This window comes from Perca flavescens, chromosome 3 (genome assembly GCF_004354835.1).
Source record: "Perca flavescens isolate YP-PL-M2 chromosome 3, PFLA_1.0, whole genome shotgun sequence".
Classification (NCBI taxonomy): domain Eukaryota; kingdom Metazoa; phylum Chordata; class Actinopteri; order Perciformes; family Percidae; genus Perca; species Perca flavescens.
In genome coordinates this window covers 34736425-34763627 of record NC_041333.1, presented here as the reverse complement: position 1 = coordinate 34763627, position 27203 = coordinate 34736425, and the positions used below count along the sequence as shown (strand labels likewise).

General features: G+C 40.3%; 2 protein-coding genes across 6 annotated transcripts; both read right to left on the bottom strand.

The window, feature by feature from the left end:
* Positions 1-3337: 3337 nt before the first annotated feature.
* On the bottom strand, positions 3338-18865 carry LOC114552399 (heterogeneous nuclear ribonucleoprotein L). Of its 4 annotated transcripts, none has more exons than XM_028573146.1 (15): positions 18683-18865; positions 16119-16234; positions 15400-15637; positions 14522-14607; positions 13967-14063; positions 13484-13556; positions 9725-9757; positions 8885-8956; positions 8286-8533; positions 6890-7011; positions 6388-6589; positions 5855-5912; positions 4900-5016; positions 4551-4625; positions 3338-3973 (listed from the first exon to the last, which is right to left on the bottom strand). In XM_028573146.1, exons 1-15 carry the CDS (start codon positions 18758-18760, stop codon positions 3915-3917), a joined length of 1674 nt encoding a protein of 557 aa, XP_028428947.1. In that variant the 5' UTR covers positions 18761-18865; the 3' UTR covers positions 3338-3914. The 4 variants fall into 4 exon arrangements, with proteins under 4 accessions (XP_028428947.1, XP_028428948.1, XP_028428949.1 ...); XM_028573147.1 differs by having other exon boundaries at positions 4906-5016; positions 18683-18864; XM_028573148.1 differs by lacking the exon at positions 4551-4625 and having other exon boundaries at positions 18683-18864.
* A 1199-nt stretch (positions 18866-20064) lies between these two features.
* srsf7a (serine and arginine rich splicing factor 7a) lies at positions 20065-27203 on the bottom strand. Of its 2 annotated transcripts, XR_003692225.1 has the most exons (9): positions 26922-27203; positions 25401-25634; positions 24876-25052; positions 24624-24710; positions 24299-24340; positions 24040-24084; positions 23525-23617; positions 22033-22580; positions 20065-20951 (listed from the first exon to the last, which is right to left on the bottom strand). XR_003692225.1 is itself a non-coding variant. In XM_028573884.1 (8 exons), the coding sequence occupies exons 2-8, from the start codon at positions 25622-25624 to the stop codon at positions 20900-20902; spliced, it is 720 nt and encodes a 239-aa protein (XP_028429685.1). In that variant the 5' UTR covers positions 25625-25634; positions 26922-27202; the 3' UTR covers positions 20066-20899. The 2 variants fall into 2 exon arrangements, 1 of the variants encoding a protein (XP_028429685.1); XM_028573884.1 differs by lacking the exon at positions 22033-22580 and having other exon boundaries at positions 20066-20951; positions 26922-27202.

Below are 27203 nucleotides of genomic sequence, written 5' to 3'. Positions count from 1 at the left end.
TCTCAATGTTTAACATCAATCTTATACACATGTGACTATTGTGGTTGTGGGTAAAACATTCCTCTAACATTATGTTTTAGCGTGTTCCTATTTAAACTCTGTTGGGCTGTTACTAGTTTGTTGGAGTGAAAAACATAAAACGTGTGGCTTTTGATTTGAAGATACAGCATTGCATTATGGGAAATATAGATGCGTTATTTCCAAGGGGGTTGTCAGTACCCGATCCGTTCCACCCATAGACAGTATATAATGGACCAATAGACCCCGTTGCTCTGGACGGAGACCAGTGAAGGATATTAGAAGCACTTTTCCGGTGATGGCCAGCTTTACTGCGCAGCCTCCAACTGAGAGAATGTGACGTGAGCAACGTGTCTGAAAGTTGTAAGTCTTCTGGTAGCTGTGCCAAGAGAAATCTCAATCATTCCCAATCTTACAGAGATGGAGAGTGTAGGTGTATGTAAGGAGATAACATTGGCACAGGCTAATTACGTTGCTCACGTCACATTTACGTTGTCTCTGTCAGTTGGAGGCTGCGCAGTAAAGCAAGAGATCACCGGAAAAGTGCTTCTAATATCCTTCACTGGTCTCCGTCCAGAGCAACGTGCTCTGTTGGTCCATTATATATATGTCAATGGTTATTTCTCAAGTGAAGTGTAAATAATCTTTGTTAGCCTTAGATCTGATATGATGATGAATAAAATCATAGATTGTTTTTATGACATACTAAACTATGACTTTTTTTTATTATAACTTTGGATGATTTAGGCCTCCCAGTTGTCCATTAATTCCTGGCATTGCCTTTATATAAAGAATGTATATTGCAACTCCTGTAGCATCTTTTAAGGGAAATACCATGAGAAATGTGTATTTATAGCTAAAGGTTTAAAGGTTATTTATCTTAATGATAGGAGTCTTCTGTTTCAAAAATGTATTTTCGTAGAGTCTGGGTTACTCTTTACTCGTCTATATCCTTTATGTTCCACTTCTGGTATTCCTCCGGTGCTGCAGAATATTCCGCCGGATGCATGTATCTTCGCCAATGTCCGATTCCTTCAGCTTTCTCTATGTTTGCATTTTAAACTCTGGTGGATTTGTGAGGACTATGGTTAACTGCTCCTCAGATCTCTGCAAGGTAAATCCAGACAGCTAGCTAGACTATCTGTCCAATCTGAGTTTTCTTGCACAATTATTTTACAGTGGCTTTGTGCGGAGTTTAGCACCACCCAAGGCGATTGTGATTGGTTTAAAGAAATGCCAATAAACCAGAGACCCTACTCCGCTCCGCAGCGTTTACAATCCCAATATTATTAATATCTCTGAAACATGGCTACATAGTAAAATCACTGATGATGAAATTAAAATTGACAATTTTGTACCGTTTAGAGCTGATAGGGCTTCTAGAGGAGGTGGAGTGGCCTACAAAAATTGTCACGGAGTTCATTTTTTTAATATCTTTTTCAACATTTATAGACCTCCCTCTGCTCCGACTGACTCTACAAAGTGTAATTGATCAACTATTAATTCTCTTGGAAAGCATGATGAAATTATTGTTTTGGGTGACTTTAACAGAAACTGGCTACTCCAGTTTGAATTAGTTTGATAGTGTAAATCTCACCCAGTTAATCGGTCTTCATCATTATTAGATTGGATACTTCATAGGATAGGATCATTCATTCTGGTGTTATGTCTGATTTTTTAAGTGATCACACAGTTACATTTTGTGTCTGGAAAATTAAAATTAGTATAGCATGTCGGAAAAAGTCATAAAAAAGTCATAGTATAGTATGTCGAAAAAAGTCATAAAAAGTCATAGTATAGTATGTCGAAAAAAGTCATAAAAAGTCATAGTATAGTATGTCGAAAAAAGTCATAAAAAGTCATAATATAGAAAAAAGTCATAAAAAGTCATAATATAGTATGTCGAAAAAAGTCATAAAAAGTCATAATATAGTATGTCGAAAAAAGTCATAATATAGTATGTCGAAAAAAGTCATAAAAAGTCATGGTATAGTATGTTGAAAAAAAGTCCAAGTATATTATTTAAAAAAAAAAAAGTCATAAAAAGTCATAGGACAGTATGTCGAAAAGAAATTATAAAAAAGTCATAGTATAGTATGTCGAAAAAAAGTTATAAAAAAGTCATAGTATAGTATGTTGAAAAAAGTTATAAAAAAGTCATAGTATAGCATGTTGAAAAAAGTTATAAAAAAGTCATAGTATAGTATGTCGAAAAAGTGATCAAAATGTCATAGTATAGTATTTTACACTGCTTAAGAGCTGCTGAACAGATTGACATGGTAATTTGAGCAAAATGATATGTCTGTCAGCCCTGTTGTCAAGGTGGCAAAGGGTAACACACTTTGGATTTAAGAGCCAAACAAAGATAAATGGGTTCTTGTCAAAGTTACTACAGTAACTTATGGGGTTGAGACAATTGCCACAATTATGCAAGTAAACAGAAATACTTGAACGTGTAATTTACTGCAACATTCCAAGTCGACAGCAGGAATGCATGGTTCACATTGTTTGTTGGTAAAGTAATTTACAGCACTGTGTGGGGAAATAATCACAGCCCCCCTCATTCACTTCTATTAAGAGTTTGGATCTTCTGCAGCACAAAGGCTCACGACCAGGGGTCGAGCTTAAGGACTTCTAAAAACGAGCTAGAGTCCAGTCCCGAGCCATCCTCACCGAGGAACAGAAGCTAATTCACCGCGACTGGATGTCGTCAGTACCAGGCGTTGTTTGGATGCCAAGTTGACAGAACAGTCTTCTTTAGTAAATACTTCTTAAAAACACAGATAGCCAATTCTGTTTACAAGTTCAATAGCTCTTTATGGTCTAGCAGTTAAACTGTGTCCCAAAAATCAATACTACTTACACCATTTTATTTATTTTAATACGGACCAACAGTCAGAGAACCACAGGAAAACAACTTAGCAAAGTATAAAATAGCTAAGTTGAGCATATGTGAAACAAAACAATGCGATTCAGACGTCAAATGTCACCGCTAGTTAAACTTCCCAGAAGAAAACAAAATGTCCAAGACTGTTGAACTGGTGCTTTAAGAAATCTTTCTGGAGCCACTTCTTTGAGTTGTTAGCAGCTTCTTCATGTAGGGTTAGGGTCACTGGGGGAGATCAGGAGCCATCAACAGCCACCAGCTAGTTGGGAGTATACTTTGTGTAAATATAGCAGTGTTTAAAATGAGTATGTAGTATGGATTTGAGACTTATTACAATTTAGGCCTTCATAGCTCACGATTAAATACATTGGCTCATTTGTCATACCTAAAAAAACACATTCGACCGAACAGACAGGAAACACTTCAAAAAGATTGTAGAAAAACCCAAACTTTGAAATTTTATTTTTTATTTTTCTTACAACAAAACAATTCTCCATCTGCATATCAGACACGGAGACGCAGAACTGAATAGGTAGCAATTAAAACAAAAACGAAAAGTGAGCTATAATAATAAAAGTTTCAAAAGCGACTCTTTTACAAAACCATGTTGTCCACTGCCACTAACCGTAGGATTAGCATAAAACCAATTATTTCAAAACGCGCTCTCACATTTCAGGTTACTGTTTTAAGCATAATACAAAAAGTAAAAAGGACAACTTAATTGTGAAGACACACAGGTACTGATACTCTATAAACCACATCTGGGGCATAAATATCCAAACTTTTAAATGCCTGTTAGCATTTGTTAGATCTGCTTAATTTATCAAATAGGAGGAGTTTGCACTTGAGGGATCAATTGCATTGTGAAAGTGTATTATTTCACAGTATTTTAGGCATATTTTTTTTTGAAAAATCTATCTCCAGGCGTGTTGCAAGCAGTCATGGTCTAAATACATGTGTACATGGGAATGGTGGACCAGTCTTCATCTTACTGGCTACGAGGGAGCATTCAGTTGGCGTGCTGAACGGTGGAGAAGCACAGTTTGAGGGTGTAAGGGTAAGGACCAGCTGTAAAGAAAGACAGGAGAGTAAAAATTAGACAACAAGAAACATGAGATCATCAAGCCATTTCACCTCTGGGACACTTCACCATTAATTGAGTTTACACCTCTGTATAAATGTGCTCTTGTCAAAGTTACTCCAGTAACCAGTTTTGGGGTTGAGGAAGGGGTCATAACTATGCAAGTAAACAAACTTTTTCAAAAAGAAAGACGATCTCACACACACACACACACACACACACACACACTTTATTTGGTCGGTCGACTTCTCATGCGTCTTGGTGATTTGTGGGTGGAAATTTTCTATGGAAATGGCCCTTTGGGGGAATTAATTTTCTGCACCACAAAGGAGACAAAGCAAGTAGTGTTGCTTTCTACTCAAGTAAACACCAACCTAAAAAAAGTGAACATGTAATTACTGCAACATTGCTCCCAGCTCAACTGCATGCATCATTTACAAACTTGTTGGTAAGGTAATTTCCCCTTCTTGCTATGGCTTCTTAGGCCGTGTTACAGACAACAGCACTGTGTGTGGGGAAAGAAGCGCATTCATTTGAATTAGGCAATTAAGCGCGTTTTCACACCTATTGTTTGTTTGCTCTGGTCCGAATCGGTTGACGAGTTTGTGAACTTGGGAGAGATTTCCCCTCGTTTCACACCTGGAAAAAGCGAATTTGTCAAGCCAGACAGGTAATCACATACAGGAAGACCACAGGGCAGCCAAATATTTGACATAAACATTCAAAATAAAAAACACCTGTCTTGTATTCCCACAGTGAGACACGTGATCAGCCAACTTCCTCTTAAAAAGGACAGGACAGTGGTAGCCAACTTTGTGGTGGGACTGATTTCCCCATGATTATTCTTACTAATGTGTAGAAAATAAAGACTTTAAGAGCCCTAGTTAAAAGGGAAATGAGTTTAGTGGCTTACCCATACCTGCATTTTTCATCTGGTAGTGGTTCATCATGGCCAGGGCCTCCATGGCATCGTTGATGGACTCCCACTCCAGGAGCCCTGAAGCACTGCGGTCGCTGGGAGCCGCACCACCTGGTGGTTACAAGGGTCCAAATTACACATCACACACACTCCACATACAGAAATACCTCTACATGCAGTGTAAAGAGTATGGGCGATATGGACCAAAAGTCATATCCCAATATATTTTGACTGAATATCGATATACGATATATATCCCGATATTTTTTCCGCAAAGTGAGAGCAAATGTTCAAAGTCAAAGCCAAATATGACACCATGTCACATGTAGTTTCATAGAAACCGGCTATTTCAGTGAACAGTTGCAAAAATCAAATGAATAAATAATAAACAGGTTTCTTCACCTGGTTCAATGCTCAGCTGTTCAAATAATAAAATGTAAACATAAATACTGTATAACAGGAGTACCTTTTTTGAAATCAAAGTTCCATAAGATTTGTTTTAGTTTTTTTCCAACGTTTTAAATTGTTAAATTTTTCTTCTACACATTTTCAGCGCTTATTTCTACGTCCCATATTTTCTAATATAGGGCTGGGCGATATAGAGAAAATCATGATATTCTTGACCAAATACCTCGATATCGAGGAGATATATTCTAGAGTTGACAGTTGGTGCTCTCGCAAAATATCTTCACACTTAGATTTTAGATGAATAATCATTAATAATAGAACAGCTAGAACAGGCTGGTAAGTTCAGAAAAGTAAATCACTTCACTGTAACACAGCCTTTCAAACCAGGAAAAGACACATGTCATATCACGATATCCAAAAGCTACGACGATATCTAGTCGATATCTTTTGATGTTTTAAATGTTTGTCTACAATGAGCTTGGTTCTTGAGGCATTCCTTTTGTAACGGCAGCCACATTTGAAGTAATGTTTCTATACTTACTCTTTCCTGTGAACATTTTGACGTTGACGGGGCTTTTGACACCGATCTCGTCACAAATCTGTAAAAGGGAACAACATTTATTATTTAGGACTGCATGCACAACACTTCATTTGATTTTGTTCTGACAGTCAAAGCTTGTATGGTAGAAAACACAAGGATATATAGGAAGGCCTTTGCTTAATATAAATGTTCATTAATTCCCCCATCCTTTGTGTTAACTATTGTAACCTGATTATTGTATAACAGTAAGTCTGAAACCCAAGTATTTTCCAAGACTTTCCAGATTGGTCATACCAAAGAAAAATGCAACAACAGGATTCCAGATTGTCAAAGTGACCTGAACAGCTAAAAACGTTACAAAAACGTTCGCTGTCCATGAAATAAAGATTTTTATAACTGCACCACCACCTCCTGATGAATACAACGATCATCCTCGGCAAGTCTTTAAACACAATAACTTTTCATTTTCACTTCTTTTGTGTCATTTTTAGTACATTTCTTTTTCCTCTCTTCATGAATACTTTGACACCAACCTGATTGAAAATCTCTGGCGTGACGTCTGGCTGGGCGTTGAAGAAGTGCAACACGTTGCTCGGGTGCTGGATGCGGTTTTTGGCCGCCTGTTCTGGCGACGTGAAGCGGTTGTTCCTGGAGCCGTGGAAGTCTTTGAAACTGGTCGAGCCATCCTCCAGGTCATAGCACTGGCCGGGGACGATGGCCTGCTGCTTGGAAACGCTGCACGGGAGGGAGGATTACAACTTTTAAAAACTGCATTTTCACTTACAAGTTAGGAGAGACACCAAGGGGTCTTAACATTAGGGGTTGCAAAGTTTGTTTTTTTTTTAACCTAAATTGTCAAAGAATTGCCAGGACACTAATTTGTACTTCTTTGTTTGTTTGAACTGACACCAACAGAATGTGTCCATTTGTACGAGGCTTCAGTAGTTTTAATATCCTCGAGGAGTCGTACTGCACATCACAGCTTACTCATGTGGACAACCGAAAGGTTTTGGGAACGGGACGGGATGAACTCACCACACATTGAGTCTCTGTCCAAAGAGAAAGTTGTTGTTGAGGTGAGTGATGGCACGATCCACTGCATAGCAGTCTCCCATTTCCACCATGGCTGCCCCAGGCTTACTCTTCATGAACTTCACCTGTGCAAAAGGGACAGGAAAAAGAAAAGTTAACCAGTGCCCTTAAGAGTCATAAAAAGATTAATTTGGAGACACAAATAGTTGGGTTTGAGATGATGGCTTGGGGCAAGGGTGTGTTTGGTTATAGATGGCTAATCAAAGTAAAATGTCCCAGTTACGCAGCAAAGCTCTGCCCACAGCAGTATAAATGAGATTTAAATGAGGGCTTTGACATTGGTTTTTATTTTTAGTGTCATTTCCTTACTTGCCCTGGTACCAAGACCATTTGGATCTCTCTGTACACCGGTTGTTATTTTGTATCATGCGATTGCAGGAGGGGACTTGGTTTTGTCTGTACAGTATATTACATGTCATTTAACTGACGCTTTTATCCAAAGCGACTTACAATTAAGTGCCTTCAACTGTGAAGGTTCAAACTCCAGACAAGTAGTAAGTGCAAGCTTTAAATAAGCATGCGTCTTCGGCGGAAGATGTGGAGGCTTTTGGCCATCCTGGTATACAACATGTAGCCTGTTTTTCCACACGGATGACTGCCTGAAACGTTACACTAATAAAAATGTGGGGCGCAAATCTTCGTGTGGACTAGGGCTGCCACCTCTTAGTCGATTAGTCGACTAATCGGTCATTTTGGTCTTAGTCGACTAAGATTTCTTTAGTCAATTAGTCATTTTTTTTATGCTTATTCATGCTTAATTACTTATTTCCAAGAAACTTCTGAGCACATTTATGGTAAACACAAGATTTAAAGTGGTGCTTTTGCAGGATTAATTGTGGAGAAACTCAGTTTTAACAGATGGTTAATTAACTACATTTATATTGTGCTTTTCTAGTCTTAACCACCTCTCAAAGCTCACAGCTCTGTCAATTAAATCAACTAATCGATTAGTCGACTAAATCGTATAAGGGTTAGTCAACTAAGAAGTTCTTTAGTCGAGGACAGCCCTAGTGTGGACAGTGTCCCCATTCCCTTCAGAGCAAAGACACATCTGTCAGGTCGGTCAGTGAGGAAGAAGGTACAGGGCGATGAGGACAAGGACCTCACGCCACCTCAATGGCTTTTTTCCTAGAGCTATTTCCCTTTTGAATAGCTGATCAGGTCTCTCCCCCCAAGTTATTATTTTATCTTTGGACTATTTATTATTGATTGTTTTTAAGCATGTCCATGCAAATATGCGCATATACGGTTTGTTAAGCTCTGTGTTACTGATTGCCATGTCAAATTCCTGTGTGTCTGCTGATGCATTTGGCGAATAAAGTGATTCTGAGGTACTGACCCTCTCCACGTTGCCATAGAGACAAAAGATATTGAAGACACGGTCGGCGTTCATCTTGACTGGCTCCAATCCGTACAACATGACGACAGGCGACTCCGCGTGGCCACCGTACTCGCCGGGGGGAGGTGGGGGAGGTCCGTAGCTCGGCCCGTAGCTTCTCCCGCCACGCCCTCTCATTGGCGGACCCATGCGGCGACCCTCGTAGGGCGGGGAGCCGTAGCTCTCGTCATAGCCATGGTAACCACCGCCTGAAGAATGAAGCGAGCGAGACGACAGAAAATAATACTCATCAAGCAAGGGGAGATCGACTCAAGGGAGAACCATTTTTGTAGAAATAGTCACTGCTTTGAGTAAAAGATTTGGTCCCAATATCATAAATCTGTTGAGTCATAAAAAAAAAAAAAACACAGCATCACTTAACTGTTAGTGTGTTGAGGAGCCATTTATAAACTCAGATTAACTCATAAAATCAACTTTAATATTCCCAACCGTCTACACAGAATGTATTTCAGTTAATACACAGAGTATAGAAGAGAAAAGTAAAGCAGTAATTTGTGTACACGTAGTTTTCTTGTTCCTCAGGGGAGTGCGAGCCTTACCGTAGTCTGGAGGGTGGTCGCCCAGCAGAGCAGGCTGTCTCTGCCGCTTGTTGGGGTTGGCATTTACATCCTCTATATGAGCAGGACAAGAACGGGACAGATGTGAGCATTTTTGGTATGACATTTTGACTCCGATCGCACACCATTAGGTAGATAAATAGTTGGTCATGGGTTACTTTATCAAGGACTAGTACTTGAGACCGATGCATGCATTTCAAGACCGATTCATCTTGCCAGTAAAGAGTCCTAGCAGCACAGACATAACCCGATATTAAATGGGAGCCTTAAGACCAAAGAACGCGATCCAGCTATTGTGGGTTGTGTGGCGGTGGGAGTGTCACTTAAATGGCCCATTTATGGGACTTGCTGTTATGTAACATAAGTAGATTTATATTTCACAATTATAGTTCTAACCGGCTGACAAGCCTGTAATCGGCGGTTACAGGATTCTCCAAAAAGTTGAGTCGGTCTCAACTTTTTGCTGCGTTTTTTTTTTTTTTTCCCAGGCTCCCCCACTGCGGACCCTACCCTACTACCAAAGCCTAAACACACCACCCCTGTTCAAGATGAAAAGCAAGACCCGCGTCTTCACTGGACTGTCTGAGTAAGATCACAACAATCAAACCAAGTAGCTGAAATCTCTGAGCAATTGACCTTGGTCTGTATTAAAAAAATGGAAAGGGAGGTGTGGGGATGTAGCAATACTGATGGGAATTTCTATAGAAATAACCCTAAAACAGACAAATCCACAATGATAAACTTTCAGCATATGAAGTGCAACAGGGGGAAATGAGACAAATAAGTAGGTTACATTTAAGAAAAATTTGTACGCTCACACACCTGAATTGCTCCCATTGCCATCTGCATCACCATCTGTACAGATACACAATAATCATTCACAATCAGAATTGAACCCGGGTTAATCAAAAAAGGGTACATTTTTTTTCCGGGCAAATGTGAAATCACCCCAGTAAAACCACTTAATGACAAAGCTGCCTGTCCTCATTTAGGAAGTATTTCAGGGTAAAAATTGATAATGGTATGTTGATGGCTTGGTACCAACAGATTCTAAAAGCAATTTGGCAACTAAAATTAAAATGCAGCTTGTAAATTTTTGTACAAATACATGATTTAATTCCCAAAGAAACACTGTAGATAAGACTCCTGGGACAAGACATAGTGAACAGACACACAGTAGGTTTGAGTTACATTAGAAACGCAGGTTCCGACAGAAACCCAACCAACACTCTTCCAGAAAGAGAAAGATTAAGCCTGTATGAGAGGGTTGGGGGGGGGGGGGGAATGGAGTCATGTCAGTCTTGTGTGGCGATGTTGGGTGCTGGGCTTTGGGGGTGATGTGGTGCTGTGCAGTTATGTTCCCCCGAGGAGGGTCTTGATTTACTTACTGCATGCCTCCACCACTCTCCACTCAATTCATTTCATCCCACACTCTTATCCATTTCCTCTTTTGGGGAAACAACTCTCCACCCTCAGGATCGATTCCTGGTTTTATCAAGTTGAAAACGCCCATTGGTGTGTTGGTTGGCCGTTTGGCTGGCGTTTCCATCCTGTTTGTTCCTTTTTGGGAATAGTCCGCTTAGCACCCACTGGTAGGCCTTGAGGCTGCCATAGAGCACATTTCAGTTGGGAAGCTGGCTCCTCTTAGCCCCAAATTGCCAAACCTGCATCACATGGAAGGCGTTACACAGGTGCTAGACTTTAAAATATCAAGAAAAAAAATCTGCACTCAAAAAAAAAAAAAAAAAAAAAAAAAAAAAAAAAGGGGGCTAGCTTAACAGAGATGCATGTAGTAAGAATAACAGAGGGAGGAAAAGATGGAGAGATGAGAAAGAGCAAAAGCTGAACTCCATGTGGGAGCAAACACATAAAACCAAAAATGGGCCTGAGTGTGCTTGATGGTGTTGTCAGCAGTGTCTTGTCTTCATCAGTTGTCTCCAATGTGGCTGGCTACAGCTCGATTCAGGGGGAGGGGGGGGATGTGAATCATCTATTGGATCAGTTGGTACAGCGAGTGTGCTGCTTGAATGTTTTGTTTTCGTGTCAGCAAGCGTGACGAGCAACGCGGCCCAAAACAGTACAGGAAGGGCCGAGGCTTGTGCAAATGTGATCTTGGGTCGACTGGTCAGTATCAGTATGCATCGGCTGTTGTACTGAGATGTCTGTCGCTACCTTCTGTTTGGGTGGATGCTGTGTCTCCTCTGGTATCAGTCTCCGTTTGGTGTCGACAGTGGGAGGCTGTAGATGCAAGCTTTGGCCTGCTTCAATGTGTCATTCGCTTGTGTCTCAAAATGGGTAACAAAAAAAAAAACAAGGGAGGAAGGGCCCAAGTGTAGCTCAGTGCCCCCAAACTCCCCACCCTCTAGACGTGTGCGTTGTCTTCGTGGCTCTTGTGCAGGAATGCGGAGATGAGGAATGGTATATCAGTCCTACATCGTCATGTTGAATGGGTGGTGTCTTGTAGTTTTATCCCCTTGTATCTCAGGGGGACATTTGGCCCTCTGTATGAAAGTGGTTGTGTCCTCACTGAAGAAGTGGAAACTTGAGGTGGTGGTTGCAGAGTGGAGATGTTGTCAGCATGTATCTGCCTCTCCCCCGTGTGCATGTTTTTTTTTGTGGACTTGCAGAGATCACAGATTTATCAGGGAGGAGATAAGAGTTACATGATGCTGCAGATAGAGCCTGTTAACTGATGCTGGTCCTCGCCTCTGTTCTCACTTCTCAGACATACAGCCTTATTTTGAATTCTGATTTGTCCGAGTTCAACAAACTCGTCTTTTCTCGTAACCACTTTCGGTTTTATATTAAACTCATTTGGGCTCTACTGAGTGCCGTAAGTGCTAGACTTTAGTAGGTTGTTGGTGAAGTTAAACTAAATGAGAGAATTTAAATGTAGAAGTTAGACAGGGGAAAAAGACTAGGATCAGTCTTGGTGGCAAAAAGATTTGTTACCGTTGATTGCCTTTAAAGTCAAAGTTGAAATCCATGTTGCCTGAACTGTTAAAAAATTAGTAATGGTGCTTTCATTTTGAACATTAAGTTTCAATGCAATATTTACAGCTGTGCTTTAAGGAAGGCAGGAACAGCAAATGCTGGCAAAAAAAAAAAAAAAAAAAAAGTGTAACACTTTACACACAACATGGTTGTGTCTTCATGACTGAAATATGTAAACAGGATTCTTAAGAGTTAGTTTGTTGTCCCCGTGGGGAAAGAGTTAAGGAAAACATCCCGTCACTCAGCAGCGTGCCCCTCCAGACAACAGCACTTATGTCTGCTTCATGACTGCTTTTATAACCGGCAAACGCACTAGAAGCTCATGTTATCAAAGTATCACAAATATTGATCCAATCTTGTTTAACCTTTTGCAGAGATGAATGAGATTTGACCGTTGCCTACTACGGTTACAACTGGTTTAAAGTAAAATAACATTTTGATATTTTTAATGAACCCATGCCATTTTCAAAAATCAATAATCCGTAAACTTCTAGTTATTTTGTAGTGTCTGGCTAGGTTGTTGTCTTTCTTCCTCTCTGCTATACTTCAGATTATCTGATTAAATAAAAAAAGGTTTTTCCTTCTAAAATGAATTTTGTTTTGCAATTGGGCATTGTTCTCTAGCCTGAAGGATAAAATAAAAAAAATCTACCACCGACAGACTTCTATTTAGTGAAACAGATTTAGCAGCTGTGATGCTGCAAACCCTTATCACAAACCTTTTAAAGTTTGGTTCTTAAAAAAAATAAACATTGAAGACTAAGAACATGAACAATGGATGAATTCATCTTTAAAAAGGATTTCAAACTTTACTGGAGTACTAAATGTTTAGTTACTAGTTTAGTTATTACCGTAAACAATGTCAAAAGGGTATGACTGGACCAAGGTTTTATAAAGGAGGAAATTAGTTTCTGCAATAATTATAGCTCAGATGCTGAAAGTGGTCTAATATTTTTTTTGCATATAGTTTCATCAAGTACCCAGTAAACAGAGACGGAGGGCTACACCCAGTAAATATAGACAACTTATCAGGTGAGGTAAACCACAACAACTACATGCCACCAAGAACAAGAACGCTAGCCTGGAGATCTAGAGAAGAGAATACTGCACATGACTAATTGTACAACTGGAAAAATATAGTTGGATAACGTCAGCGAGTAACATTATCTTTCTATACGCAAATGTGTTCCTGCCGTTCCTGACACCGCAGAGGTCTTTATATTTATCTGGAATTGTGGGTATTAATTTCATATTTCTGATCTTGTGCTAAAATTATTGATGACAACTGTTGTGACTTGTTGAGAGTTATCCAACATGATCATTCACATAGTCATCACATACTCCCAAACTTTTCACCCCAGCATATGTACCCTGACCATAGTGTGTATTGAAAAGTGTTAAGAGTAGGACCCAAAGCAACACTTCAGTCATAATGCCACACAATTTAAAGCTATTCAGTAGCATTATCAATGAAGGGTCTTGCCACAGTGGTGGCGAAGATGCTTGACAGTATTAGGCTTCTTGGCTAAAAAGCTTGTGTGGCACTCAGCAAATGCGTGGGAATGTGTTTTGGTGTTTGAAGTTTACCTGGGCCTCCCAGATTGGGGTTTGTGTAGTCCCAGGTGTCTTGGTCATTCTTGAACACATTCAGGCGAGTGGGCTGAGGAAATACGGCATACATGAATAGAAGCACGAATAGACTAAATTTTAACACCACTGTTTTTCAAGACAAAAGCAGGTTCATCCTTTACCATAATGTCAGGCTGCATACAGTGCGGATGAAAAAAAAAATTGCATTCTCATCTACACAAACAAATTCAGAAGGGGACATTTTATGTTAAACTAATTGACAATTTTACTTTTAAAAGATTGTATATGAAAACAGTGTTTGGAAACAAGCTGCAAATTGTCCCGCCTTTGTAAAACTTGTGGTAATTTAGCTGAGAGTGTAATGATGCGTTCCATCAACTACGATTCCTAGCAGAGCGGCTGGCTGGCAGGTGTTGCTCTGTGCCCACCACACTCATTTTGTCTGAACATTGGCTTGTTATTGGTGTTTCGCAGCAGTACCTTGGCGTACTCGATCTTCAGCGTGCAGCAACCAGAGTAGATGTCTGCGCCGTTGAGCGATGCCTTGGCACGCTGGGCGCTTTGCACAGAGTCAAATGTAACGACAGAGTTAAGGACAAGACAGGGAAGTACCGGGTTATCTTGGACAGGAGCGAGAATGCAGACTTCCAGAAAAGAAAAGAAAAAGAAAACCTTGCTGCACATAAGTTATGTTGTTCATAGTTCCTCTTAAATTCTACAGGGATATGACCATGCTTCGTTTTCGTGCAAAAACATTACGCAAGTGCATATGCCTTCTGATGATTTACAGACGCCACAAGCCAATCACCAGTTAAACTTGACTAGCAGGATTTTAGCATTTGCATTTGTGAAATACGCCTACATGTTTTAGAACAGGTTTGTGCGATTGTACCAGGGACAGGCATTCCTGTTCCTACCCCAGCCACTTTTTGTTAGAACTTCAGCAGTCCATGTTATTTTTGTAACGTGGCAAAACTGGCAGTCAACAATCAGACTGGATCCCCCGTCAGATCGCACCCATGGCAAAAAGGATATTCAACCATCGCTTGGACGCCGTTCTTCCTGAAGATGACGATCCTCTGGACAGGCCCACAGTTGTTGCAGATGGTGTAGAGGACATCCTGTGAAAACGCACCAGGTTAAAAATAAATAAAAAACTATAAACATACTACACAGAGGCAAATGCTAAATCAAAGTGAGCACAACAGCAGTGCAGCACGTGCAAGTCTGAACTTGGTTTAACATGCAAACTATAACAGACTCACAAAGAAGGCGTCGACATTTACTTTGCAGACGTTTGGTTTGCTGAGAATACTTCCAAAGTACAGTTAGGAATTTATACGCATTGCACAATATTGTAGTATTTAGTTGTTTTTCCCCCCACAGATTTGACAGATGAGACATTTCACGTCCCCACATTATTGTAAATTAAATCTGTTTTGGGCTGTTGATCGTACATTATAAGACCTCACCTCAGACTGGACATTTCACTATTTGACATTTTATAGACTAAATGCTTAATTGGGAAAATAAGTTGATTAATCAATAATGAAAACAATTGTTTTCGGTCCATGTTCCATGATGGCAGCCCCGTTTAAGTTTCCGTTTCTTCAAGCGGTGAACAGTCACTATCCTGCTTACATTTAAACTACGCAGCATGTTTCAAACAAAACACCTGAGAATCAAACTGCAGAGGAGCAGCAGATGAGTACAGTAAGAAATTAAAAAAAAAGGTTAAAAAAAAAACATTAGCAAGCTGAATTTTGCACACAGACTTCTGTTTACTACTAACAAAGCTGACATTTCAACAGCACCACTGCCAAATGCAGCCACTAGTCTTTGAATTAAAACCCTAACGTCACAAAGTGAGACAACTATGTTAAAGACACATTGGCCAAAATCTTTGCATTTACCGAGGTGATGGGGTAGATTGGGTTCATGATGGTGAGCAGAAGAACATTGTTAACACTTCGAGAGTCATCAGAGTCTCCCGGCCTCGAGATCTTCTGGCTGGTGGAGTAGTTGATAAAGGCTGGGTGGCCGGCGATGTACACTTGGTTGTCTGCAGCGTAGGTTACGGCTGTGGATGCCCCGTTCATGTCTTCGTACTCCACCAGTGCCTGGCGCTTCTTGGGCATCACCACCACATAGCTAGAAACAGCAATAAAAACAAAATGGGGTTAGATAAAAAAAAAAGGCAGATGTTGTGAACTCAACTGGGTCACATTTGCAGCTAGTTCATCAAAACTTTTATTTTATTTATTAAAATCTAGGTAATGACCAACACGCTGTGGAAAGGTTGTATTTCTTTTCAACTTATTTTTAGGGCTGTTCTCGATTGAAGAAATTCTTAGTCGTCTAACACTCATTCAATTGCATCGACTAATCAATTAGTTGATTTAATCGACAGGTCTGTAAATCTGAGTTTCTCGGCAAAGAGTCATGCAAAAGCACCACTTTAATTCTTGTGTTTACCAGAGATGTGCTCGTACGTTTCTTGGAAAAAGCATAAAAACATGGCTAACCAACTAAAGAAATCTAGGTTGACTAAGACCAAAACGACCGATTAGTCGACTAAGAGGGAGCAGCCCTACTTATTTTCCACACAAATCAAGCCATTCCATTCCTCTACCTGATTGCGCCAAATTCTTGCAAGGCCTCCACCAGATCAGCCTCCGTAACACCGTCCACTAGACCCCGGACATGCACCACGACAGACGGAAGGGTCTTGTGCGGATCTTCGTATCCCTGCGTTAAAGAAAACAGAAAATTAGCAAACACGATCATCATGATCATTTACTCGTATTTAGTGCTGGGCGATATGGAGAAAATCAATTATCTCGATAGGGTGACAATATTGTAGAGCTGACAATTGGTGCTTAAAAAAAAAAAAATTTAACAATAAGATTTTTTATTAAATAATCATCCGTAGTGTAGATATAATGACTAAGTGGGTAAAGGCAAATAATAAAACCGCTAGAACAGTCTGATTAGTTTAGAAATGAGATCACTTTACTGTAATGCAGCCTTTAAAAACAGGAAAAGACAACACTAGTGTCATATCACGATGTCCAAAATTTAAGACAATATATAGTCTCATATAGATATAATGCTCAGCCCTACTCGTCTTATCTAAAGTGCACACGTGTGGGAGTTTTCTCTGCTGCAATCTTGTTGACTGTCTTTTGCCATTTAAAAACTGGAGGATTCAGTGTTTTTCTGAGTAGTAGTAGTTAAAATTGGCTCATCCTTAAACACCTACAGTGGTAAAATGCAAAATACAGGGCTGGGTATGGGCACAAGATGCCTTTTAGGGGTATCAAATGAAGTAAAAGAAGGTATCAAATGAAGTAGTCTGTTGATAGCACTTTATTTTAATTAAATGATACCCAGCTCTAATACACATGGACAACAACGCTACAAACCTATGATGATCTTATAGAATAAACGAGTAAAAAAACATTTTACTGCACAATGAGTAATTCCTTTTGAAACTACAAGTACATTTAGAGTATTTCAATAAATAAGTTTGTGGAAGACTCAGGTGCAGGTTTTTGGCGAGGGAGTGCAATTTCACATCATTTTCGACTAAGTCTAGGTGATCGGTCCCTATTTTAAACAATAAAGAGAGTAAGACCTATTTTTCTTGTACATAGTTTAGTCTTGTTCTTTCCGGAAGAATGTATCGTTATGATCAACTTAATTAGTTTCTGGATTTTGTATCACCATAGTCTCTAAACTTAAGTAGAAAATGCAGTCAATGGTATTCAAATAGAAAATATTTCTCTGGCGGAGGACCCCCCCCATTTCTCAAACCAAAGCTACACCCTTGAACAATGTGTCTAAAATTTTGGAATAGCTTAAAACAAATAAATAAATGTATAACATTAAAAAAAGCTTAAAGACTAAACTTGCTAAAGAAATTACAGAAGTCAGTTGCGAAAAGTAATTAAAGTTAGTTTTAACGCTCACATTGATTTTTACATTTGGCTTAGGTGGTGCCCAAAATGGCTTGGGTGCTGCACCTAAACCTTTTAATTGTAGGGAACACACTGATTTAGCTGATAAGGGTTACATAATTTTACTTAAAGTTTTGAATGCAGAACTTGTAGTGGCGCATATATATATATATATATATATATATATATATATATATATATATATATATATATATATATATATATATATATATATATTTTTTTTTTTTTTAAAAAAAAAAAAAAAAAAGGGTATCTCAATAAGTCTGCCTTTACATGAACGCAACATATTTTGCTCGGGTAACTTTCAGAAATAGATAGAAGAGCCAGTCGATGCTGTTGCTCAGTCTTTGTTCTGTATTCGTCTCAAAACACACCTTTAATTATCTCAGGTTGCATACGCAGGGTTTTCGCTACCATTAGTTGCCAGCACCCACGCCGTTTTGGGGGTCATCTAAGCCGAATTAATGTAAAAATCAAGACTCTTCTCCGATCTAATGGTTGTAACGTTAATTTTAGTCTGCTCTTGCTTCCCAATGTTTAAACACAATATAAGGTAAATGGTCTAAATGATGTGATATTGCAATTTTTTTAATTGAAAAACGTAACATTTTCATGAGAGAGGACCTCTAAACCCGCCACTAAATGCGTGCACCTAAATCCTCCACAAACATAGGGAAAACCCAGACAGGGGTGAAAGGGGTAGCTAATTTCCGTGAGTTATTTTATCGTTTAATAAATAATTGGATTACACTTGCATGTACGACAACACTAAAAATGTGGCCGCACATGAAATAACGGCTTCTCTGATGCTGCCCAGTCGGATTACCAGTGTGTAGCTAACGGCTAACGTTAGCACAATGCTAACCGGTAACGCTGCAAGAACAAAGCCAGGCTCAGGCGAGGCCTGGCGACCTCAAACAATCCCAACCGGACAGCACAGGTATACGTAGATACGGTTTATGTTTCGGGATGTGTCCTTGAGAGCCCCACGAGTATAATACACGCGACAAAGCTGATAAAAAAAAATAAGATTTATGCATCAACACTTAACACAAACATAGACTGAGCAACCTGTCACGCGTCGTGACATTTTTTTCTTCTTCCAAACGCGCATTTGAATGAATCAGATTGAACCACGAACACTGTAACCGAGCGGAGCGTGTTCGTTACGCACGTTAAACTAATCTCCCACTGCGAGCAAACAGTCCCAACTCACCGTGGCCATTCCGTCGGTTTTCTGTCGTTTCGTTGCCCTACCGTCTTCGCTGTAGTAACGGCTCGCCGCAGTAGCCATGTTGTCCCGGTTAAAAAGGATGGTGGTAGTGACGAAGAACTGAAATGGACGGAAAAGTCAAGAAAAACGAGGCTCGTGTATTCACGCCCAGTACAATAGCACCGCGGACTGTGATAGGCTCAGGCGGCTGTCAATCTATCTGTGGCTTCAGTAACAACCAATAGGGGAGCAGTAAGCGTTAACACGCTTGACCTCAAGTAGTTGTCTCTCACAAAGCATGTTTTATATACAGTCTATGAATGCATCTGAAGCCACCGGTTTAATCTGATAAATCACTCGGTATATTAATACCTGTTGTTAGGGGCCCATCGGTCCCTGGCACTCAAAGTGCGAGTAACTTATTTTTTTTGTAAGGATTTTTATTATTTTTCTGCTGCGCAATCACATTTTGAGGGGCTTAGGATACTCGTAAACTCACCAAAATTAGCACACATATCTAAGTTCTGCGGTGACTGGGCTCGTGCGTGGCCATTGTGCACCCCATGTTTCAGATAATGTTCCTTTGATCTTAACGAAATTTGGTGAGATTATTCTCATCTTGGAATATCATATTTTTTGTTGCTCTTTTAATTCACCCAACAGGAATTCAGCCATCTTGGATTTGTTTGTGCGTTAAAAATACATCCATGGTTAATTTTCATTTTACGAACACGTTTGAGGACTTTAGCATGCACAAAAACTCGTAACATTTTACAGCCATGTTCAAAATATTAAATACTTTGATTTAATATCTCGCTTGGGCATGGCAGCCCGCATTTTTGATGCCCTTAATCTCCTCAAAAAATATATTTGCCACACAAATCAAAACTTTTAAGCATTTGGTTCATTCGAATTTAGCGGTTCCGTAGTGCCCCCTAATGCGTGCAAGGGCTTATTTGGAAAGTAGCTGCAATATTCCCCAAATTCAGTACACCCACTACTCTCATTATTTTGGACAATTTACTTTCATTAGCTCCCCCCAACCGGAAGTCGGCCATTTTGAATTGTCATCTGTACCTAAAGTTTTTTGTCCAGCTTTGTTGTCCTAATTTTAGCCGTATGTTTATTTCTGTGCATGTACATTGACAGCAACAATAAACCAAATTCCTTGTATGTGTACACATTCTACATACAAATATCTGAAGTTTGTGATGACATTATGCCTGTAGTTTGAAAGACTTAATACAATTGTATAAAAGTACAGCAACAAACTGCCATATGTATATAGTACACCACTAATTAAACATATGTAATGAAAACTGCAGATATCTTGACATCTTTTTAAGTACCATAGCAAAACAAACGGGTGAAATAAAACCACTGAGGTACATTGAAGGGATTTATTCAAAACTGAAACTGCCACTGTCTTACAGTATAAGCAAAGAACAGAACAAAACTGTTAAAGCAGCCCTTACAGAAATCAAACTTCAGCACTGTATATATTTTAAAATTAAGTCATAAACAAAATCAGAGATTCAACACATGGGGAAAATTCATTCAGCACAAAGTAAAGCTGATCAGGTTCATTTAAGGGGGCAGTGCAGCACAGAAACAACAAACAGGAATGTGACTACATATTCAAAAGGCATGCGGGCCAGCAACTACCTCCTTATGCCATCATGAGTGGAAACATTAAACAGCATTTTAACCTAAAAATTCAAATTGGAGAGCAATAAAAAAAAAAAAAAAAAAAAAAAAAAAATTGTTTGCCGATTCTCAATGGGGAAAATGTTTTGATGGTTTAGAAATTTTAGGGAATAAAAGCAGTTTACACTCTCAAACGCTGCATCAACTGGGCTATCTTCCACAGAAAGTGTACTGTACAAGCTACTCATATCACTGCTAAAAGCCAATGGCAACATTCAGTATCACCTTAACACAGGTGTTGCTTCTTACACTTGCTACAGCACGCGTCTTCAGAGAAGAAAGAGGACCTATGCAGCAGCAGTACACTTATATCAAATGGAAACTGATTTTTGTCTGCTAAACTGACTAAATCTTCAACAATCTGAGGCTGCACGAAGACTACTAGTCCTGGGGAGAAAAATAATCTTAAAAAAGACTGGGACTAAACAGACAAAGTACAAAAAAACAGCTGCTGTAGGGCTGTGAAAGCAGACGGGGTGCAGAGTAGTTAAGGAACTAATAAGTCTTCTTCACTCAGTCGTCTGCCGGCGTGGGGCTTCGGTGTGGACTTGCTGTACGGGAACGACTGAAACAGAAATGAAGAGGAGTTAGCTCGCGACAGGGGAGGATGGAAGAATGATCAGACACAAAATCCCACATTACTCAACATCTTAACACGGTGTACATCTTTTTGAGAAATGACTGGATAGGCGCGAATACTGGTTAACTACCTCCATACCTCTTTGACCTCTCAGACCAAGGACCAGATTATTTTATTCTTCTTTTAGTGTTTAATATGTCTAAGGCAACTTCATATTTGTATTTCAAAGAAATACATGTCATGTCAAAAGCTAAATACACAATTGAACCCCCCAGGGCAAAAAACACCCATTTAAAATCCTGACTGTTAGCCACTTGAATTTTGAACACCGTAACTGAGGGAGATCAGTAGGATTCATATTTATTTTTCATATATTAATGTTCACACCTGGCAGGTTATTCTATATTCAGATTTTAAGTTTAGTCATGATTGTTATATTACAAGGTTTAAAGTTACAAGTCATAATATTCTACCGTGATTGCATCAATTCATCTTGTTTCCTCACAACACGTAGGCCTGGCCTACATGAAAGCAGTTTATGTTGACTGTATGTTGTGTTGGTCATACTATAGAATGATTTATAGCTTGTGTATAGGTAATACAGAAGATAACTTTTTTTTTTTAAATCACAATCGCAATTTAAGTGTAAAAAAAGCAATTAAATTATTTCCCCATATCGTTAAGCCCTAATGGAAACTGTTCTATACCATGACCAGAGAAGGAACTGCACATCTGAAAGCCACAACTATTATTGTACTGTCCTAAAATGATAAAGCTGCTTAAAAATGGTAATGATGTTGCAACAGCTACGGCACAAGAAGAAAAACACGTCTGACAAACCCTCCTCAGAGCTCAACCCATTAAAATTCACCTTGCCTTCCTCTCTTGCACTCACTCAATCACCCACGCACGCGCATTCGCATGCAAACACACATTTGTACTCTGAGCATGCTTGTTAAAGCCTCAACTTTAGCTCTACAATCACCAGTTTTCCAGACTACATCAGACCTGTGCATTTTCTTTCACCATGAACATGAGCTTGTCAGGGGGTTTGATTTTTGGTTACCTTTGGAGACAGTGGCAGAAACAACAAGTACAGAGAAGCGAAGGATGAAAGGACTGTAGGACGGACGACTACAACTCGGAGAGACACTGCGCTGGGAGGCTCTTGAAGACTGATCTCTCGTCAGCTCTCTTTCAGAAGCTAAGACAGAGGCCGAAGAACTCTGGTAGGTAGGGGGGTCTGGTAGGTAGGTAATGGATTTAAAAAGGTAGCGGTCGAACTCTGATCTGTGTGGGTCAGCCCTCTGGTACATCTGAAGGCTGGCTGGCTGGGTGACTCTAGTAGAACTCTAGTAGAACAACTGTATGTGTGCACGGGCTGATCTCGTCTTAGCGTGTGCGTCGGTTGAACAGACGGTCACCCATTCACTGTGGGGAGGGTTCGGTCGGTAGGTCGACCTCTTTCTCGCTGTCTAACACCAGATGCAGACGAAGGCTGATCTCAGGTCAGCGCTTAGTCACCCTCCCGCAGGACGTACACACCGCCAGCTGGCAGACCCTGGGCCTGGGATCAGCTGTGGTGTCAGTGCGGTGCTCAGCTCCCACCACACGCTTTAAAGAAAATATGAAAAATAAACAAAACTGTGCTGCAAAGATGCTTAACTTAAGTCACACCAATGGTGTCGTTTTGTCTGATATCAGCTAATGTTTTTCTGGAGAGTTCTCTTGCTCTAGCCAAATTCAGGATAGGGAATTTTTTTTATTTTTTTTAACAGTTACAATACTACCTCTGACCATCTTTACTTTGCACTTGTCAATCCAATAAATACAATTTTTCTGTAGAATCAAGCTACATCTAGGGTGGGTGAGGTTAAAGAAAAGAAAGAGTACAGAGGATATTGGTGCATCTCACTGGTTTTAACGTTTAGAGTCTGAAAATTTTACATGCTATATCTTTCGTGTGCTCTATTATCAAGATCAAGTGAGACTGATTAAGAGCTACACTGAGATTAAACAGTGCACAGCTATCAAGAGTTGGAAAAGAGCACAAGAGAGAGAGAGGTCTAATCTTTCATCTAAGTATACTTCTCTACACCAGACAGAGCGCCCAAGTCACTGTCCTCTACCCCACTCCACTGCTGGCCAACAGCAGAGGCAGAAGATGCAGATCTCTCTGTGTCGAGGAGGTGGATGGGTCTTGGCGGTCGTCCATCTCACCGTCAAGTGGGGGTTGTTTGGAGGCAGCATGACGCTCCGCGTAGAAGGAGGGTCTATTTAATAGGACCTAGGATCCCTGCCTAGGATGGAGCACCTAGTTCTAGCTAACGTGAAGAACATCTGACTGTCTTGGAACGCAAGATAGTTGTGGTCTCAACTGCGATATCTATATCAATAATTGTTAATATAGACCTTACTTGGCGCTTCTTCCTACTGAGGTGTTAAGTCTAAAATGTCTTGGTAAAACACTGACAACTGGCAGGACTAAACACTAGACATTTATTTAACAGCCTACACCCTGTTTTAGTGAATGAGAGACATCTAGACTGAGGGTTTACCTGTTCCTCTTGTGATTGGCTGCTGGAGATCGTGAGCGAGATCGGGAGGGAGAGCGTCGTCTGGGCGCAGAGCCGGACCGAGATCTGGAACGACTGGAGAAGAGAGAGAGAGAAAAACACACATTTACGTGGTCCACTATCGAATTCTAAAGCTGGAATTATGCTTCTGCAGAGATGCACACAAACATCTTTGCAAACCCACGCAGAGAAGGGCATAATGGGTAGGTTGCAGACACTCGCAGATTTTCTGATCTATTCTGCATTTTCTTGACATTTGCTAAACTTGGCTTTTTGTAAAATGGTGCAGACACCACGAGGATTGACTAAATAAATTAAAATGCAAGCCAACACACCAGCAGCAATCATTGTGTGTGTGTAAACATCAACAAAGACGTGGTATGTCTTACTCCACAATCATTTCACCAGGACGGAAGGCTTGCATTGACAACAATAGTGTGTTTTAGAGACAAGCTTGTGTAATTATGGTGTGAAAACCTGCAGCTTACACAACCTACCTTCTCACTGGAGTCCTGGACTTGGAACGGGCTGGAGAGCCAGACCTAATGTTACAGGAAGCAAAGTGGATTTAATTACAGCTATGGTGGGAAGTACATAATTGATCCCTGAGGGATACACTACTCATCTGTTCTGCCTCGGTCACATTATGCTGCAGAGCTGGGTTAACACAACACTGATGAGGAGCGGCTACATTTGTTTCATATATTGCTAACGATACAAAAAGCAAAGAAATGAATGTGCAAGCTGTATTCTTACCTGCTCCTGCGTCTGGAATAGGATGGAGATCGACGACGGCTCCTGAGGAAGTACAACATAAGTCACAAAAAGGATAGACGAAAGGTTCATCCGTTATGAATCAACACAACAAAGCGTAACTCTTTATTATTCAAGATAAAAACAACTGTGCGTGTAAATAACTTGTGAGGACAGTGTGCAAACTCTTATTTGTAAAGTGAATTATGAATTTAGATATTAATTTGTGTTAATCTGATCGGTGTGATTTGCTGAGGCTCAAATGCATTTGGTTTGATAAGCAGTAATAAAAAAAAAAAAAAAAAAAAAAAAAAAAATGTTGACGTACCGGCTGTGGCTACGGCTACGGCTGTGGGAGCGAGAGCGGTAACGGCGCCCGCGGGACCTGGACCTAGACCTGGAGTGAGATCGAGACCTGAAAAGGGAAACAAGTTTATCAACCGCTGTCCTTGACGGAACAAGATGGCAAATACGGTTTAAAGCAGAGCAAGAAATTATGAGCTGCACGAGTGTCAATGTGCACTGAAAACGTGCATCACATCAGCCATAACCACACGCCAAACGGACTGTATTCCTTCACCTGCTGCGACGGCCTCCGCGCTTGCTAAAGCGGTAGCAGTCGTAGGCGTAGTGGCCCCGGTCCCCACACTGGTAACACCGATCATTGGGGTCGAACTGGCGTCGGCTGGGGCGCCCTCGGCCCTTCCTGGAGAGGCCCGTTGACAGCTCCACGCGAACACGGGAACCACAAAGGACCCTGAGGAGAAGAAAGGTCAGAAAGAGGCCAGAGAGTCTTAATCCCTGAAATTGTTCTTCATGCCCGGCTGCGAGGACTAGAAACCTAGATTAGATTACACGTTCGTTTTCTGGAGTCCTCAATATTTGACAATACAAGGGCAACACGCAGGATTTAAGGGCTAAACACTGTTGTATTTGGGATTTGTAATTTACACAGTAGAGGCTCATTTTTGTTGAAGCTTTTATTTTTCTGCGCTTCACCTTTTTAAAAATTGAGAACAAATCAGAGGACTACTGAAATATAACACAAAAGTTTTACACAACACGTATAATTACATATTTAGAATATAAAAAAATCACTACTTACTTTCCATCCATGCCTTTCACAGCATCTTCTGCATCTCTGGCATCCTCAAATTCCACAAAGGCAAAGCCAGGTGGGTTTCTGGCCACCCAGACAGTTCTCAGTGGGCCATAATAACTGAATGCTCGCTCCAGCTCCCCCTTGGCAGCACCGTTACCCAAGTCACCCACGTACACTTTACAGTCGGTCGCCCGAGACGAACTACGGGAGGACGAATAGTGCGACATCTCTCCTTGCCTGTCGGGGGAAAAAGGAGAAAATGTGCATAAATTAAAGTTGAAACAACAATTGATTGAAAATTACTCTCTACTTACTCTAATAACGGATTAATTTAGTATCTGACAAAATAATCTGTTTAATCAATTAGGAAAATAGAGTTGCAGAGAATGCAGGACTTTTACTTATAGTTGAGTATTTTCAAAGTGTTGTATTAGCAGTGGAGGAAGGTTACTAAATAGATTTACTGCATGTACCGTACTGGAGTACAAATTTGAGTCTTTTCATGCTACTTTCTATTCATCATTCACGTCAGCCATTTCAGGGGGAATTTTGTACTTCTTACACCACTACATTCATCTGACAGCTTTAGTTACTTTCCAAATTAAGATTTTTGCACAAAAGACGTAGTTTTTAAAATACGATGTTGAAAACCCAACAAAAAATAGTCCAGCTGAAATTATTAGCCGATTACCCACAAACTGCTTTGATCATTTCCAGTTTCTAAAAAAAAAAAAAAAAAAAAAAAAAAAGGTGAGGTTTTTTTCTGCACTGAGTACTTTTACTTTTGTAACATTTTCAATGCAGGACTTTTACTTGTAACTGAGTATATTTTTACAGTGTTGTATTAGTACTTTTACTTAGGTGAAGGATCTCCTCCTTCCACCACTGCACCTGCGGAAGAGGGGTCTGAAAACATGTCGTTTGGTAGCTCAGCAGGTGCAACAGCGCCACACTAGTCGTCAACGTTACCGCCTGTTAGCGCGCCAAACACTGCCTCCTGAAATCATTTTACACCAAGATTAATCACGTCCTGTTCGCTGTGTTCAAGTCACAAATCAACGGTGACAACTTCATTCACAAGGAGTTACACTATTCGATTAACCGTCGTCACGAACTGATAAATACAGAACATGTATATGTATTAATATTAAGCGGGCACGTTTCATTAAGGCCAATTATAAGTCTATTTAAATTTGGTTATTGTATTATTGTACCGGATAACAGCTGTGGACACAATTTCAGATATGCGCGGATCAGTCTACGAAACGTTAGCTTAACGTTACCTAACGTAACGTTACAGTCAAGACGGTCACGGAGCCATTTCTAGCCCAATAACGGTTCAATGAATAGCGTAATGTAGATAGATCTTTTCATAGATAACTATTCCAATCCAACACACAACATATGGTTTGTGTGTGTAGTATGTAAGAGGTTATACCCATGAATTAACGGCAGCCGAAGGCCTTGCTCTCCGCCTGCTCATAAACAATGGCGACTGCCGAAGCGTTAGCTAGCTAACGTTACCTTGTTCCGCTGCTCCGATGATTTCTGATTCAGCTACAACACGCAGGTGAAATTCAACCGCCACAAACAGAAGCCCGAGGTGGCGTTGAACGAATTAAAGACAATGTTTGTTTTTTCTGCTGAATGAACTAGCTAAATAGCCACTCGTGGACATTAACAAGTCTTCCACATGTCTGTCGCACAGATTGACCAGCTAACAGCTAAACCACCACCACCACAATTTCCTGCACAGACTACAACCCCACCATCTAAAGGCGTCACTTCCGCATCTGCGCACTGTGA

What these genes read in the sequence shown, in the direction of transcription:
- LOC114552399 (XM_028573146.1), bottom strand. Translation starts at nt 18,760, where the DNA reads ATGGCTACTGCGGCGAGCCGTTACTACAGCGAAGACGGTAGGGCAACG. An exon ending in CAAGAATTTGGCGCAATCAG is followed by an intron (nt 15,638 to 16,118) that starts GTAGAGGAATGG and finishes TGCTGTTTCTAG; the next exon opens with CTATGTGGTGGTGATGCCCA. An exon ending in CGCCAGAGATTTTCAATCAG is followed by an intron (nt 5,913 to 6,387) that starts GTTGGTGTCAAA and finishes TCCCTTTTACAG; the next exon opens with ATTTGTGACGAGATCGGTGT.
- srsf7a (XM_028573884.1), bottom strand. Translation starts at nt 25,624, where the DNA reads ATGTCGCACTATTCGTCCTCCCGTAGTTCGTCTCGGGCGACCGACTGT. An exon ending in TCCAGGACTCCAGTGAGAAG is followed by an intron (nt 23,618 to 24,039) that starts GTAGGTTGTGTA and finishes TCTCTTCTCCAG; the next exon opens with TCGTTCCAGATCTCGGTCCG. An exon ending in GCCAATCACAAGAGGAACAG is followed by an intron (nt 20,952 to 23,524) that starts GTAAACCCTCAG and finishes TTTCTGTTTCAG; the next exon opens with TCGTTCCCGTACAGCAAGTC.